Raw genomic sequence first — 15296 nt, 5'->3', positions numbered from 1 at the left:
AGTTTTTTGAAGTGAAAACTTTTTTAGGCTCATTGAGCATTTTTGAAGTGGGGAAAAACCCAACCATTTCGCGACACCGAAAGACCATCACCTCACCAACATTTGGAATACAGCGCATGCGCGGCTTCTCTATGCTCTTTTAAGTGCTATTTTTTCGTTAAAATTACGAGGCTCAGTGATGCGATTGGCAGCGCGTCAGTCTCAAGAACCAAACTCGTGAGTTTGATCCTCACCCTTACATAGTAAAAACTTTTTAAGGCGCGCAGGGTATTTTTCAAGATGAGAAGAAACAATATTTCTGAAATCGGTGAGGCATTGTGTTTGCCGATACCACTCTGAAAAGGGACAGCTAATTGTAATGGTTGCGGTTTATATTTCACCGAATAATTCTTCAATAGCAATACAAAAATTTCTGTATGAAAATTTATTTATTTATTCTAAAGATGCTTTTGCATTACTCCAAGATAAAATTGGAAAGAGCTTTGATGATTTGCCAATGATTTTGAGTGGAGATTTCAACATCAACTTCGCAGATGATAAAAATCTACCATTAGTTGAATTTTTAAAGGGATAATTTAATTTAACGATGTCCATTGATTGCAATCTTAGCACTACGAGACATAAAATTGCAGTTGATGCAGTATTAATAACCCCTTTAATACCTCTCGCGAACACCAATGGGTTCACGAACCACCTGTGTAGCTGCCTCTATCGTCATCGAAACGAAAGTTTTTCGGAAGAAAATACTGCATGATTGTTGGACCGCTAGATGTAAGATCGATAACTATAAAGTAATAATAATAATGATAATACTAGTTATTTCAGACGCAGGCAAATACATTATCATTTTCGGTTCCTAAATATTTTTTCTTACTCCTGCTCCATCACTGTGTCACTCATGATTCTTTTTTTTTTGATTTTCTTACGTGTTAACAAATGTTTTGAACAATATAATTATTTGCTTTAAACTGGACACAGAAAATTATGAAAGCTTAACATGAAAAAATGCTGTCTGACCACGTATTGTATGGAAAGATAAACATCCGTTTAATAGCCGAAAATGGACGAATCTATTGTTTTTTCGCGATGCTAGCTTTTGCAAAGGCAGTGTCTCATTCAAATGAGCGGAATACGCGCATCAAATTTTTACTTTTCTTCCTTAATCACATAGATTCGTCTTATCTGGACGTTTGAAAATTCCATGCAATCCGTGGTTGGACAGTATGAGTTTTCTTACATACTAATGTTGGAAAACTAACGTTTTCATATATCTTAATGAAAATCCTTTTGTTCAATAACTTGTTTCAAAGTTATTGAACACTCATCGGCTGGATTACAGTAACGTGGTGGCTTGGCGTATTTGGCTATAAACAATAGAGTTGCGGGATCATTTCTTTACATTTTAAACCTACTGTTAATGTAATTTATTGTACTTTTTGTTTATTTGGCGAAATATTTCAAATTTCAAAGAATTGTTTTTCGTTTTTAAAGAGTGTTTAGTCATTTTAATTGAAAAATGTTTATTTTACATCGGGAGGGGAGAGGGATGAGCGATTTTCGCTTATTCAGAGAACTGTTTTTACCTTTATCATTTTTTTTAAACGATATCCTTTCGGTTGTTTTATTCTTTTTCATATGGGGGATGTTGCAGCGGGATTTTCCGTTTGTTCTAGATGAGTAGTTAGTTTTTTACACTTAATATCTGAGGACGCTTTTTATCCTTTGAGTATGGCTGAAGGAACAAACCATCAAGTACGGGAGAAAAAATAGTTAATAAAACAACTGCCAGTATGCATTAGATAAATCAAGTTGTAATAAATATACGCATTCTGACACCAAACAGCTTAAAACACTTTCTGTTTACTTATTTTTTTCAACAAAACGGTTCAAAAACTTGATAGTTTATTGAAATTTTTCAACTTTTCAATTTACAAAGTTTGAACAGAACAACGTCTCTCGGGTCCTCTAGTATCTTAATAAAAATCCCTTTGTTCAATAACTTGTTTCAAAGTTTTTGTAAAATTTTAATGTTATGAGTCATCAGAATTCAAAGTAACTAACATGTAGCTTTTTTCAGATGCGGAGTGTCACTGCTGCTGATCATTTGCATTTATGGTTCTGTTGTAGAATACAATCTGTCTGAAGATTTTTCCTTGAGCAAGCACATAAGTAAGCGAGTAAAGAAATAGTGCACTTTCACTTTACACTGTAAAAAAATTCCGAAACATTACTGGATGTTTCCGTGTCTCCTTGCGAGATTTCAACGGTTTCTATCCACTTCCTGGAAAAATCAAGTATCATTGTCAAAAAGTTTCCTGAATTGCTACAAGTCGCACGAATGCAGACTTTTCACTGTTGTGAAAATATTTTTAGCTTCCAGTTAATAGAATAACTGAAACTTATTTATAAAGTGTATCGGCTTCAGTTCAGTTACGGCCCATCCATGCTACCTAAGCTCCCAAAGAGATTGAATAAGTATGGACTACGTTGCTTTGCAAGAATTGCAGACGATTAAAATTGTCGTTACTTACCAGAAATTCTGGCTAAGCTTTGGCCATGTTTGCAATGATTCTCTTGGAACTTCCTTGATGAATCAGGAAGATGCCGAGCTATTATATTACAGTGAAACCTCAATAAGTAGTCGACCGGTTAAGTGGTCACTCCGTTTAAGTGGTCGTTTTTCTTTGGTCCCGACAAGGTCTCATTCACAGTAATGGAAAATGATCCTCCTTTACTGGTCACCAAATTTAATTTTACCCGCCTAACTAGTCACTCAAAAACTGCTTTCTAAAATTTCTTTTCCTTGTTGGATCTTAGAAATTTGCGTCGGACTTAGTTGAAAGGCTGTTTGATAGTCATTTTTCCTTGAAATCTCGATCCTCCGTTCTGGTCGTTCAAAGCATACTTCTTGCTGTGACTCTGCCAAGTGCCGAGAATATGAATCTAACTCCTTCCAGCAAGACAGACAAAATCTAATACTTGGAGAAAGTTAGTCAGTATTTAACATCCGTTCAAGGAACTACAAACAGAATTTAAAGCTTGACGTATGTTAGAAAAGTTCTTTTCCGTAAGCAACAACTTCATGAGTCAACATTGAAGGATTGTATTAATGTACCGTAACTACACCCATTAAGCTACCCATTAAGCTACCGTAACTACCCATTAAGCGCCGCTATATGAACCACATTGAAAACGCTTAAGTTGTCATGTGTTTTGGTATTCAATACACATCTCTAATCATGTATAGCTGAAATTTCGCAAAAATATTTATTTGGTTAGGAGATATGGTATGGTCCCAAAATGGGAGACTTGGCGTTTAATGGGGACAACATACATATCCCTGCCACTATGTTGATACTTGAATAATTTCTGGCTAAATCCAATTAGAAAGCCCTAAAATCGTTTTTATGTAATTAATATGGCTAGGTATTGGTACTTTATGTACATATTTAACATATTCAAGCTTTAAAATGTAGAACTTTTAAGTTTTCATGACATCCGAAGCTATACAACTTGGGCCCCCTTGCAACAAAAGCTGTGGAGGCTAGCCCCAGAGGCTAGCAGTGTATATTTGCAACATTAATAAGTATTAGTATGCTAGTTATTTCCAATTTCTTGAGCCGTTGGAGCCCTTAAGAACGTCTCCCCCCCCCTCCCTCTGCCCGTACATCACTCCGTGTCTGGTTTTCATTCTTGTTGCATTCCTTCTTTTTATACATTTTTGTACAAAACGGAACCTTTCCCACACATTTTACTACCTTTTAGCAAAAAGCCTTAGGATTTTCATACACAAAAAGAGAAGAGGTAGCTTTTTTCTATTAACCATGTAGGGGGATCGAGGAATGGTAAATGACAATGACATGAAGCACTATATAAAATGTATCTTATAAAATGGAACTAAGATATTTTTGGGCTCCCTGATGGTGTAATTGTGTTATTATAGGCAAGGGTTTTTTTGCAGTCAACATTTCGGTTGCTTCGCAACATGTTTGATGACATGATTTATTCATCATCATAATGTTTTTAGATATAAATGTCTAGCATGCTTCGCATTGAGGAATTATCAACGGTCATAGTTTCTCTGATTTCATCCAACAAATTACGATAAATGGTAAAAATGTAGAGTGAGACAGTTATCGCATTATCTGTGATCTAAACGATTTCGATTAAAGTTTTTTTTTTTCTCAACTATCTGAAAAGAATTTGGCGATTCACAAACAAGTAATACTGCACACATCTTCTCGTTTTGAACTAAAATATATTATTTTAATAGTATTTGAAGCTCGTAGCAAAGTCAAAAGTTCTTACTACATTTTTGATTTCAAAAAAAGTGAAGAAATTTCTCTATTCAAATTCAACCTCCTTAATTGAAGGGGGAGCGCCCTCAAAGGGGAGGGGAGCATGGAGCTGACTGAGATACAAAATATTTTTATGGAGGGGGGAGGAGTAGTTTTAAAAAGAATTTGAACTCCTTTTACGGAAATCTCTTTCGTGATCTGTAGAAATTCAGAGAGATGAGTCATCCTCCTTAGGGAGGATTGGCACCCCTGTTTTTTCAGAACTTTCTTCTAAATGAATAGAATGTTACTTGTTTTGATAAAAGCACTTGCTCTTGACCTTGTACAACAAAAGAGTGTTTACAATGAGAAACTACAAAGGGGGCTGTGGGAAAAAAGGGGAGAATTCATTCATGCAAAATGGGTGAAGACGATTTCTACTGGGCATGACTTTCTCTGCTAATCAGAACATGCCAAGTCTCCCATTTTGGGACTTCAGTAATTAAAGTCCTCTAAAACTCCTTTAAATTATTTTTCTTGACCCCTGTTTGTTGTGATTTGAAAAAAGGTCTATTGAGCTTCATATTCCATGTTCCTAATTTCCTGCATTTACATTTATTATTTTTAGGGAATTTTTTCCCCATGTAATGCAAAAACAAGAAATTTTCGCAAAATTTGAAAATTTTTCAAAAAAGAATTTACATTCCAAACCTTTTTGAAAAAATTACCTGTAAAGTTTGGTTCTCTATCATTCATTTTAAAAAATTTCAAAAGGATATCTTAATTACTTGATGAAGAAAAAAATCTTAATTGAAGGTTCCCAAAATGGGAGACTTGGCGCTTAATGGGTTAAAATAAGTTGTTCTTTAGTAATGTATAAGTAAGAGAAAATAAAACAAAGTAACTATCATTAGTATTCCCCCCTCCCCGTTTTTAGTATTTCCACTAATTTATAGACATTGATTACATAAGCTGTTGTTTTTCTCACAGAATTCTACTGCTATTCATGAATATTTGTAAGGTTTTTTTTTCTTCCTTTATTTCCCACTCCACATAAGTAGTCACTCCGCATAAGTGGTCAAAAATTTTTGGTCCCTTGAGTGACGACTTAACGAGGTTTTACCGTATACCTTCTTAAGTTTACTCGAATTTTTCAGAGACGAAATATTTCTGAATATTTTATTAAGTTTCCAGAATAATTTCAGGATGGTTACTGAATTTCAAAGAAAAATGTTCTTGGGTTTTGCAAGATATATTACTGGCAGAAATTGGGCACATCAGCTGCCGTTCCTGAATCGTGTTTACAGTGTATAATATCGACTCATTTTAACTTTTAAGCCGCTCATAAGTAAGTGCAATAAATTCTGCGTATGCTTATGGTTAGCAATCTTGCACTTAATTCATGGGTTTTCCAAACATTATTTAAGCTTCGTCAAGTCCGAAATGTCAAAAGTGACATCACGAGGAGCAGCTTTTAGCAACTTCGAGTCAAACAAGATTTTCTTGATTACTTTCTCCGACATATCGCTCACCGGTAAGAATAGTGCCACATGTCAGCAAAAGCAGTTATAGGGAATGTCGAGGTTTTACGTAATACTGCTTTTATTTTCAAACATTAAAAAAATTAAAACATTTAAAATCTTACCGCAAAAAAGGTATTCGGGGAAGACACAAGAAATGGATTCATAAGAACTATATACTCGCGATCATCAGTTTCAAAACTTAGTCATAAGTCCAAATTCTAAGCTGAACCGAAGTGGAATCTTGTACATATTAAGTACTTTTAATTGTTCAAGTCAGTTTTTGTAACTTCGGTTTCTTTCATCAAATTCATTCAAAATTAGTAATAGTCATTGTTCAAAACAAGTTGAAGCTTTTTCAGTGAACTGGAAAACCTCCCCATGTCACGCTCAGGCAGTTGGAAAGAGTTCAAATCTGAGTCCCCAGTTCAACAACAAACCTTGATCCAAAAGTAGAAACTTGTTTCAAATCATAAAGCAATTATAAATGTAAGTATATTTTCAGCATATTAATATTGTAAATTGCTGTCTTTCTTGACCAGATGGTTGGAACCACCTCGTGCATAAAATGAAATAAAATGCGTTAATGCAATAAAATATAATTGCATCGCCAGTACAAAGCTGTCCAGTGTACATTTATTGCGAAAACTAAAAACTAGACTATATAAAAAAAAATACTGCAGTGTACAAAAACGGATAAAAATGTCAAATTTTGTTTAATTTCACGATCTTAGTTTTGTTCACATTTGTTTCAGCGATTTTCCTGGTAAGCCAGGAAAATGATATCCCCTTACTATAAACCCATGTAGATTTTCTGGTAAGGCTCCTAATTCATCCCTGAAACATGACTGGCTTTTACTAGTAAGGTTTCTGAATTCTTCAGAAAGATTCGTGGTTAATTTCAATAACGTTAATGACTTCCAGTAACGGAAACTTGACCATTTCTCACCAGATATGTTACACACATATGTCAATGTTATAGATAAGGTACACGAGCTGCCAATTATTTCTCAGAAACGCTTCTGAATTTTTTTTTAGTGTGCTAATTGTCATAACTTCAAAATTTCAAGTACGTCGATGCTTACGATTTCTCCACTCAACAGGCGTTCGACAGAAGATCTTCTGCTGTTTCTCGATCGTGTCCAACTTCCGTCGGTTGACTTCACCTTCCAAAGGGTCAGAAGAGTTAAAAGTCTTACACGGTTTGCGAGCCTTGAGTATGGCGTGGGTCATGCTAGGACACACCTACATCTGGCTGAACTTCCAGCTCTTAAGTAAGTACGCACTCCCTTGACTACCGTTGAATTAAAGAGCTAAGAACAGAATAGACTCAACAAAGTAACTTCTCTGAAAAAGGGAATTAAAATTTAGTATTTTGTTGCGGGAAATTTTCGACATTATTAGATTTTTAGCAGTATATGAGGATGAATTTTAATCAAGTATCAATTAAAGTTCATCAGGTAAAAGGGTGACACAATTTTGAGTACAATACTATCAAAATAAGTTAGCTTCGATTTACTTGTACCATTATCGGTTGCTCTTAATATCGACGATCGGCTGCTCTAGAGCCGCTATATAGATAGGCCGACGCATCAGCTTAAGTTTAGCCATTTTGGATCGGATTTTTCATTGTTGCACTGCTAGGGTTACCACATTAAAGTTTCAGATTTCGCCAAATTTAACGAAAATAATATTTTATTTAATAATAATCCACGTGCCGCTATTAATTACTCACAGTGAACAATCATCATACGCAATAACTCGCCAGCAAAGAGAACCATTGAAACACGCGCTCCTGTCCAAAAAGGCTAATCTTAAGCTGATGCGTCGGCTCGTATACAGGGTGTCCCAAAAGGTCGTTTACAAACTTAACATGCTGGTCTGTCATATCATGATGAACAAGATTTACATAGGAACATGTGTTCCCAAACGCAATGCTGGCGCACTACATGCACACAAAGTCAGACACTAACAGATGCACAACATGTCGCATATCTATTACAAAAAAACAGTTTTGCACAACATTTTAATTTTTAAGGAAAGCTTAAAGTAGTTGATAAAATTTCCGTCCTGTTAGCTCTTATAATCACGTTACAACGACAACGCAGCGATCGGTGAAATCTTGTCCGAATGGATCAACGGTCGGTACTTTGTCATTGCGACGCGTGTATGACAGCTAAAGGCAGCAAATTTCAACAACAGCTATAAGCCTTCCTTGAAAACTAAAATGTTGCGTAACATCGTCTTTGTGTAATAAATATGCGACATGTTGTGCATCCTTTAGTGTCTGACTTTGTGTGTATGTAGTGTGCCAGCATTGTATTTTAGAACTTATGTTACTATGTAAATCTTGTTCATCATGATATGACAGACCAGCATGTTAAGTTTGTAAACGACCTTTTGGGACACCCTGTATATAAGGGCCTTAGGCTGCTCTATCGCACGATCTCCACGATGGGCTGTTCATGGAAGAATGTGGATAGTTTAGGTATCACGAGTTCGTTTACCAACAAGATTGTATAAGCAACGCTTTGTGCAGTAGTTGAAAAGTGAATATTTCATTAGTTCCGCATTTCAGCTATACTTAGCATCAGTCTGATTTTAATTCACCAGCAAAACTTCTTTCTAGGCAATTACTGGTTGGTCTTACTGGTTTTTCCTTAGTGACAAAAGTATAGTGCTAAAATGTATCTTTCATGAAATAAGTGTAAGATTTTTTTTTAGTAATGCTTTCCCATCCACGAAGGCAAATGGGGGTTTGGATATGGTGCGCTGGGTGCCATTTGATGTTTTGGGAAATTTTCGACATTATTAGATTTTTAGCAGTATATGAGGATGAATTTTAATGAAGTATCAATTAAAGTTCATCAGGTAAAAAGTTGACAAAATTTTGAGTACAGTACTATCAAAATAAGTTAGCTTCTATTTACTTGTATCATTATCGACTGCTCTTAATATCCACGATCGGACATAGGCACCTGGCACCCTCGACGGCACCTGGACATAGTGCTCAGCGCACTATGTCCAGGTAAATACTACAATAATTTCAATAATTTACTTTCTCAACATATATAAACTTTTAGCGATTTTTTTTGGCCATTAGTCAAATTACTCCACTCAGTGGTGAAACAGTCAATGAGGGCCAAAACCTACTGTGCCTATCTCAGTTTTCGCGACCAAGGGCTAAGCGGTACCGAGGCAGATGTTCCGGTTAGGTCGCTAGCCGAACACAGAACCCCCGGTGTTTATTTTCCAAGCAGAGTTGGTACTCGTTTTATCGACCCACTAAAGGGATGAAAGGCTGAAGCTGTCAGTAAAACCATGCTTAATTTACGACGGAGAATCTCCTTAGCCAAACTGATTGGTTGAAAGAGCATGCTAAGATCAATCACTTTTTAAGTCACACGAAAAGTGAATCATATTGCAACTTTTTTTTTTACTACAATTATTGTTATTTCTCTCCAAGTATACATTTTTCTTTTCTAAAGTTACTTCTTGAACTTAATCGAGAATTACTCATCTTTACTAATAATGAAGCTGAAAGTCTGTCCGGATCCCTGTCTGTCAGGATCTCTATGACGCCCATAGCGCCTAAACCGTTCGGCCGATTTTCATGAAATTAGGCAAAAAGCTAATTTGTAGCATGGGGGTATGCACCTCGAAACGATTTTCCCAAAATTCGATTTTGTTCTTTTTCTGTTTTAATTTTAAGAATATTTTCCCGAGCAAAATTATCATGAGATGGACGAGTAAATTACCAAGTTTTCACAACGTGGAACCGTAACAAGGGCAAGCCAATTGGCGAGAAATTCACCATACATTATTTGTAAAAGTACAGGCGAACCAAAAGACCTTTTAATGTTCTACTACGGGCAAAGCCGTGCGGGTGCCACTAGTGTGTAATGAAATAATAAAAAACAGTGTTTTATTTGTCTTTTTCTCTTTCAGGCGGGACAAATTTCATAGTTCATACCTTCAACAGCTGGACATTTGGACCTGTTATGAACGCTTGGCTTTCAGTAGAGTCATTTTTCTTTCTGAGGTAATAATAAACTAAGCACTTTGTTTTTACGTGTGCATAAACTTCTACCTTCCAGAAGAAACCATTTGCATAAAATTAACGTTGTGAAAGCAAGAATTTCGAAACAGAAGCTGTAGTTCTACTTAGCAAAAGCTCAAAACTTTATGCACTGTTAAAAAAAATTCTGAAATTTTACGGTAAAAGTTAATGGCATCCATGCTGCCAGTAACTTTTACCGTAAAATTTTGCGGTAGAATAAACGAGAGGGCCGTGGTAGACCGATCGGTAGAGTGTCGGATTCGGGGCCGGAGGGTCCTGAGTTCGAACCTCGATGGTCGAAGACCCACCGTCGTCATTAAAGGGGACTGGGCGACGTTAAATATGCTCGTGGTCTCAATGTCCTCCAAGTGAAACGATACCTCTGGGGGTGCTAGCACCAGGTAGCTATTAGCGCCTGGACTAGTTCTAAATTCTGATTAACTGTTCGATCCGGTGATGGTGCTGCCATCTATCGGTATATAAAATAATGGAGGCAAGGCACTTAGTATGCAGTCCTCGACATAAATACAGTTGTAGTCAGTTGTGACTCTGAATAGGAATAGGAATAAACGAGAGTTAAAAAAGCGCAAAACTCGAGCCACAGGTTCGAACTCGAGACCTTCGTATTGGTAGGTGGCTTCACTGCCCACCATACAAATTCAGACGCAACGCGTGATGGGAAGTATACGGTGTTACCTGCTTCGCACTGTAAATGGCGTAGTGTATCAATGGGCGCTGCAATTGTTTACTTTTTGTGGTACAATTTATTGTAATTTTTTACTGTACTGTAAACACTCCATTTTACGGTAATATTTACCATAAAAGTTTCCTGAATTTTTAACAGTGTACTGAAAAACGAAACCCCTGAGAAAACAAAATTCGTGTACGCAGCATATTTGCAGTTTGAGCGTATCAATTTTGGTTTCTCACAACTTTTTTACAGCAGAGTTTATACAAAAATGAAAATATATTGAAATGAAATAATTTAGAAGTTCTAAGAGTCAATAGCGATACCAGTCCTTTTCCAAAAATTTGGCGAATTTGAAAATTTCTAGACTAATTTATAAAATTATTTTGAAAAAATTCTGTCAAAATTAAGACATTGATGATATCTTAGCTATCAAACATTGATTAAAGTTTAGCATACACATGAGGTACATGATGAATAAGATCTCTTTTCGTACAGTCACTGTACATTTCATTATTGAGCCGTTTTAAAACTTTATAACTGAGTCGTTGATTTCAGAAACCAGTTAAACATTTTTTCCAAAATGGAGTCATTGGTTGCACGTTCTTTTTTAGAGGTAAACGCATATTTTAGTGCAAAAACATTTCAAAAATGGTTCTTCTGTTTTAAGACGGAAACCACGGTGAATTTTGGGATATAATTGGTAAATACTACGGCGTTTGTCTGGTTTCTGCTTTTAACTGTAGGATTTTTTTCTATGGCGTACCTTCCACTTTCCCTGTATTGTCTCTTTGTATTGCTACTGCTACGGAAACTTATGATGTGAGACAGCCGTAGGTGAACGTGCTTTAATTCTCAAAATTTAAAAATTATTAAATCAACAGCTATACTTTATCACGAATGGAAAGGTAACTAATTTATAAATTAGGTACGCAATTTTCTCTACACAACAATTTAAAAGTATCTACGGCTGTGAAAAAGATCTTTTTTTTTTAAGATGGTCCATCAATCCAAATTAAAAATCTGGTTGTAAAATTTTGTATGAATCTTTTTCATAAAAGATTTTTGAATAAAATTAATCCCAACTTCCCTAGTAGTGTGCATTGCAACCATAAAGTACTTCATTAAAATGGGTTAATGATTCCATACCCCAGGTTAGCACATTGAACTGATTTTGAAGAGCAGTTAAATAAGATCGTTTCATTATCCATAAAGTTACTTGTGAAGATATTTTAAAACTAATAACTTACAAATAGTTCGTATACTGTAAGAATAGTCCAGGAAAAATGCTGGTTAAGTCACAGATTGGTTGATTTTTTCCCGTTAATATTTAAACCCCCTTAAAGTGGATCATCCATCAGAATTGCCTACTGAAAAAGCGTACTCCTCAAAAATGGCAAGTGTAAAAATATTTATACAATAAGGAAGTTTTCGATTTTTCAATTTTATTTTTATATGATAGAGTATCATGTATAAACATCATAGGTGAAAAAAATTTTGCGATACGATAAGTAGTTTTTTTTTTTAATTAATTTTTAACGTTCAAGCGATCGTGACATCAAATGGCACAGGAAGTGACGTCATGCGCTCTTCCGCCGCGGGAGAAGCCGAAGGACGTGCAGTTGGCTTCGAAGACGAAACGTAAGGCTTACCTCCTCGCATTTAACTCCTCGCGTTTCTGGAACATTCAACCTATCATCCTCTCGGAAATATTCGAATACCATCATTGATGTAACTTGAGGAAGATTATTAGATTGTGCTTTAACGAATCCGGCCTCCATAGTGTGTTCAAAAAGATTATTGAATTTCCAAAAAATAAAAATATCAGCGCGCTCAAAATGTCCGTAGCGAAAACAAGGGATCTTCGGCGAAGGCTGCCCATTAGTGAGTGCCCTGTGACGTTTCAGAAGAGCGCATCACTTTTGCGCGTGGATTTTTAAAAATTCGTTAAAAATCAATCACGGTGTTTTAAAATTTGGTGATAGTGAATTTTTTAGTTTTGAGGGTCAATTAACAGTATCCAATAGTCAAAATAGGAACATTTAATAGGTTGAAGCTTCCCTTTTATTTACTTACGTGATTGTTATTTACATACTCATACTTTATCCTATCAACTTCATATTCATGCTTCGGTTGTACTTCTGCATTATGTTCTTATTGTTACAGGTTTATCAAAATAAAGAAAATTTAGGCCTTAAGCAATCTTAACCTATATCAACTTGGGTACATGAAAATTTCTATACCAACATTTGGCATTGCCCAACTAACCTACTAAAAAGGGTTGTTTAAAGACTAGTAGCTACCTCTTCATTAACAGAGAAAGGAAGAACCAACATCGCAGAATGTCACTGGTCATGCTAAACAAAATATTTTTTTTGAGCAATTACGATTGCTTATTGTTCTCATTTGACTGTTTTTGGCGTTACGCTGATTTTATTTTCCCGCCAGCACCCTCTGCAGCATCACCGTCGACCGGCCGCCTCACGATGCTGCTCCTCTTGCGAAAACCGTATCCAGGTTGCGTCCATATCCTACACACACACGCATACATACACACACATACACCTACACATACACACACTCCTACACACACACACACTCATGCCTGCACACAGACACAAACACACATGCCTACATACACACACACACACGAACGCCTACACGCACACGCACGTACAAGCACAGCACTGCCTGCACAACACTCACACACATACATACACTCACACGCACCCACACACATGCGCCTACACACACACGCGCGCATACATACACACACACGCTCGTGATTGCGAAAAACATAATTTGAATTCAAGGTGCCAAAAATTCAAATATTTTTTTTTTACTTATGTTTTCATTGTGATAAACTCGGCAAAAAGTGAGGAAAAGTTTAAAAACTGATTTGAACAGTTTGTCCATTGCAAAAATTCGTTAAATGCAAGAGTTGTAATATTATTTTTTTGCATAGAAAATATGAAACAAGAACCTGAATTTTCGTCAAAAGTTTTTTGTTTTTAAATAAGCTCTACATAAAGTAAAAATTCAATTCAATCCTTCTTAAAAAAGGAATGTGTAGCAAGACTGTTTTTTTCTCAAAACAATAAATTTGTTAATAAACTGATTTCTGAAATAAACGGTTCAATGTATGTCCTGTTGAAGGTCTTTGGTGGTTGACTACTTACGGGTTGAAACAGCCGTTTGTGAAACGAGTATCACTAACATCCCCCAACTTAAAAAAATACACAATTGAAAATGTAAAAGATAAAAAAAAATCTATACGTTGAACATTTTTAACGTACTGATGCATTTTGTACCTAAATTCGTAAATACATTCTCTCCCCCCCCCCCCCCCACTGCGTGAAAATATTTTTATATTAATTCAAATTAAAAAGGAAAGAAAAGCAGCTATGCAATTCTTAAGAGTTTTTTTTTTTTTTTTTTTTTTTTTTGCGATTCCTTTAATTTTAACTCTTATTAAATCTTTTCTTTCTTTTTCAGTGGCCTATTGACATCTTACGCTGCTCTAAAAATAATGGCAAAAATGAAGGGAAGAATCAATGTTCCTTTGTACATTTTACGCAGATACATTAGGTATGATTAAAGCTCCTGCACAACAAGTTTTTTTTTTCGTTTAATCTCTCCCTTTCACAATGGATATCTTTTGATCGTTAGCTGTCAGCCTTAGCTTTTTATAGTGGGAAAGTCGTTACGGCTTATTTTCACTTATCATTACTGATAATAATATATTATTATCTAACCTGTTTAACCCCTTCAGACCTGGTGTCCGGTATACCGGACAAACACTTTAAACAGCTGCTAATCATTTAATAATCCGTAACTTGGTCATTTACAAACTTTGAGGTTCCGATAATTCAAACGAGTCATTGTGGTAGTATAGCAAGTAGTAGATGAAAAAGGGCATAAAATTATTAACTTCTGTAGAATAGGAAAGACGTATTGCCTTTAAAGCCGACGCAAGTAAAATTTCAAAGCAGTTAACCCCTTCAGACCTGGTGTCCGGTATGCCGGACATACACTTTAAACAGCTGCTAATCATTTAATAATTGGTTTAATTAGTTGATTTTTTTTGTAGTTGACTCTTTACATTCTGCTTATTATAATCTGTGAAATAATTTTTAGTTTTGGGGCTGACAACACTGACATATAAGGATTGAGAGATAGAGAGTGGCTCATTTTTCCAACCATGGATTTTCATCTGAAAAGCGAGGTTTTTTTCCTGATTTTTTAAAAAATATATAATCTTTAATTAATCGTTTCAAACGCTTATATTATGTTTTATAATTGTTTGTAGAACATTTCATACTGAAGTTTTTTCGGTATTTTATCGTTTTTGTATATGAAATATTGACTTCAAAAATATAAGTCCGGAATATTGGACGTGCCATAACTATTTTAATTTTTCTCCTACAAACTCAAAATTTTGTCTATGATATACCCTTTACCATAGTACACTGTGTACCAAATATCAACATTTTTGGTCAAAATATTTCATATCATCAAATATTTCATAATTCCGACTGAAGGAGTTAAGCATTGCTAAAATTTTGATGATTCCGTACTTGGTTCTCGGATGTCGTGGTCGGATCGTGATTCCACTTCTTAAAGGTTGGCTACATTATGTTGATACCAACGATTTATAAATGAGTACGTAAATGCTAGTTTACAATTCGAATGATTAAAGTTAAAGGAATGTAATTCGAAGATTAGTTTTGAAATTTATGATTCTTTTTACG

The 15296-nt window shown here is 35.5% G+C and overlaps 1 protein-coding gene across 1 annotated transcript in view; it reads left to right on the top strand.

The window, feature by feature from the left end:
• LOC129216865 (nose resistant to fluoxetine protein 6-like) overlaps positions 1-15296 on the top strand; it is a 53144-nt gene that overhangs the window by 10503 nt on the left and 27345 nt on the right. The window contains exons 6-8 of the mRNA XM_054851079.1: positions 6901-7071; positions 9746-9839; positions 14041-14133. Coding sequence (XP_054707054.1) covers positions 6901-7071; positions 9746-9839; positions 14041-14133 — 358 coding nt within the window. The remainder of the gene's footprint in view (positions 1-6900; positions 7072-9745; positions 9840-14040; positions 14134-15296) is intronic.

This window comes from Uloborus diversus, chromosome 2 (assembly GCF_026930045.1).
Source record: "Uloborus diversus isolate 005 chromosome 2, Udiv.v.3.1, whole genome shotgun sequence".
NCBI lineage: Eukaryota > Metazoa > Arthropoda > Arachnida > Araneae > Uloboridae > Uloborus > Uloborus diversus.
The sequence above is the reverse complement of the archived record's forward strand: the minus strand, read 5'-3'. Positions and strand labels throughout refer to the sequence as shown.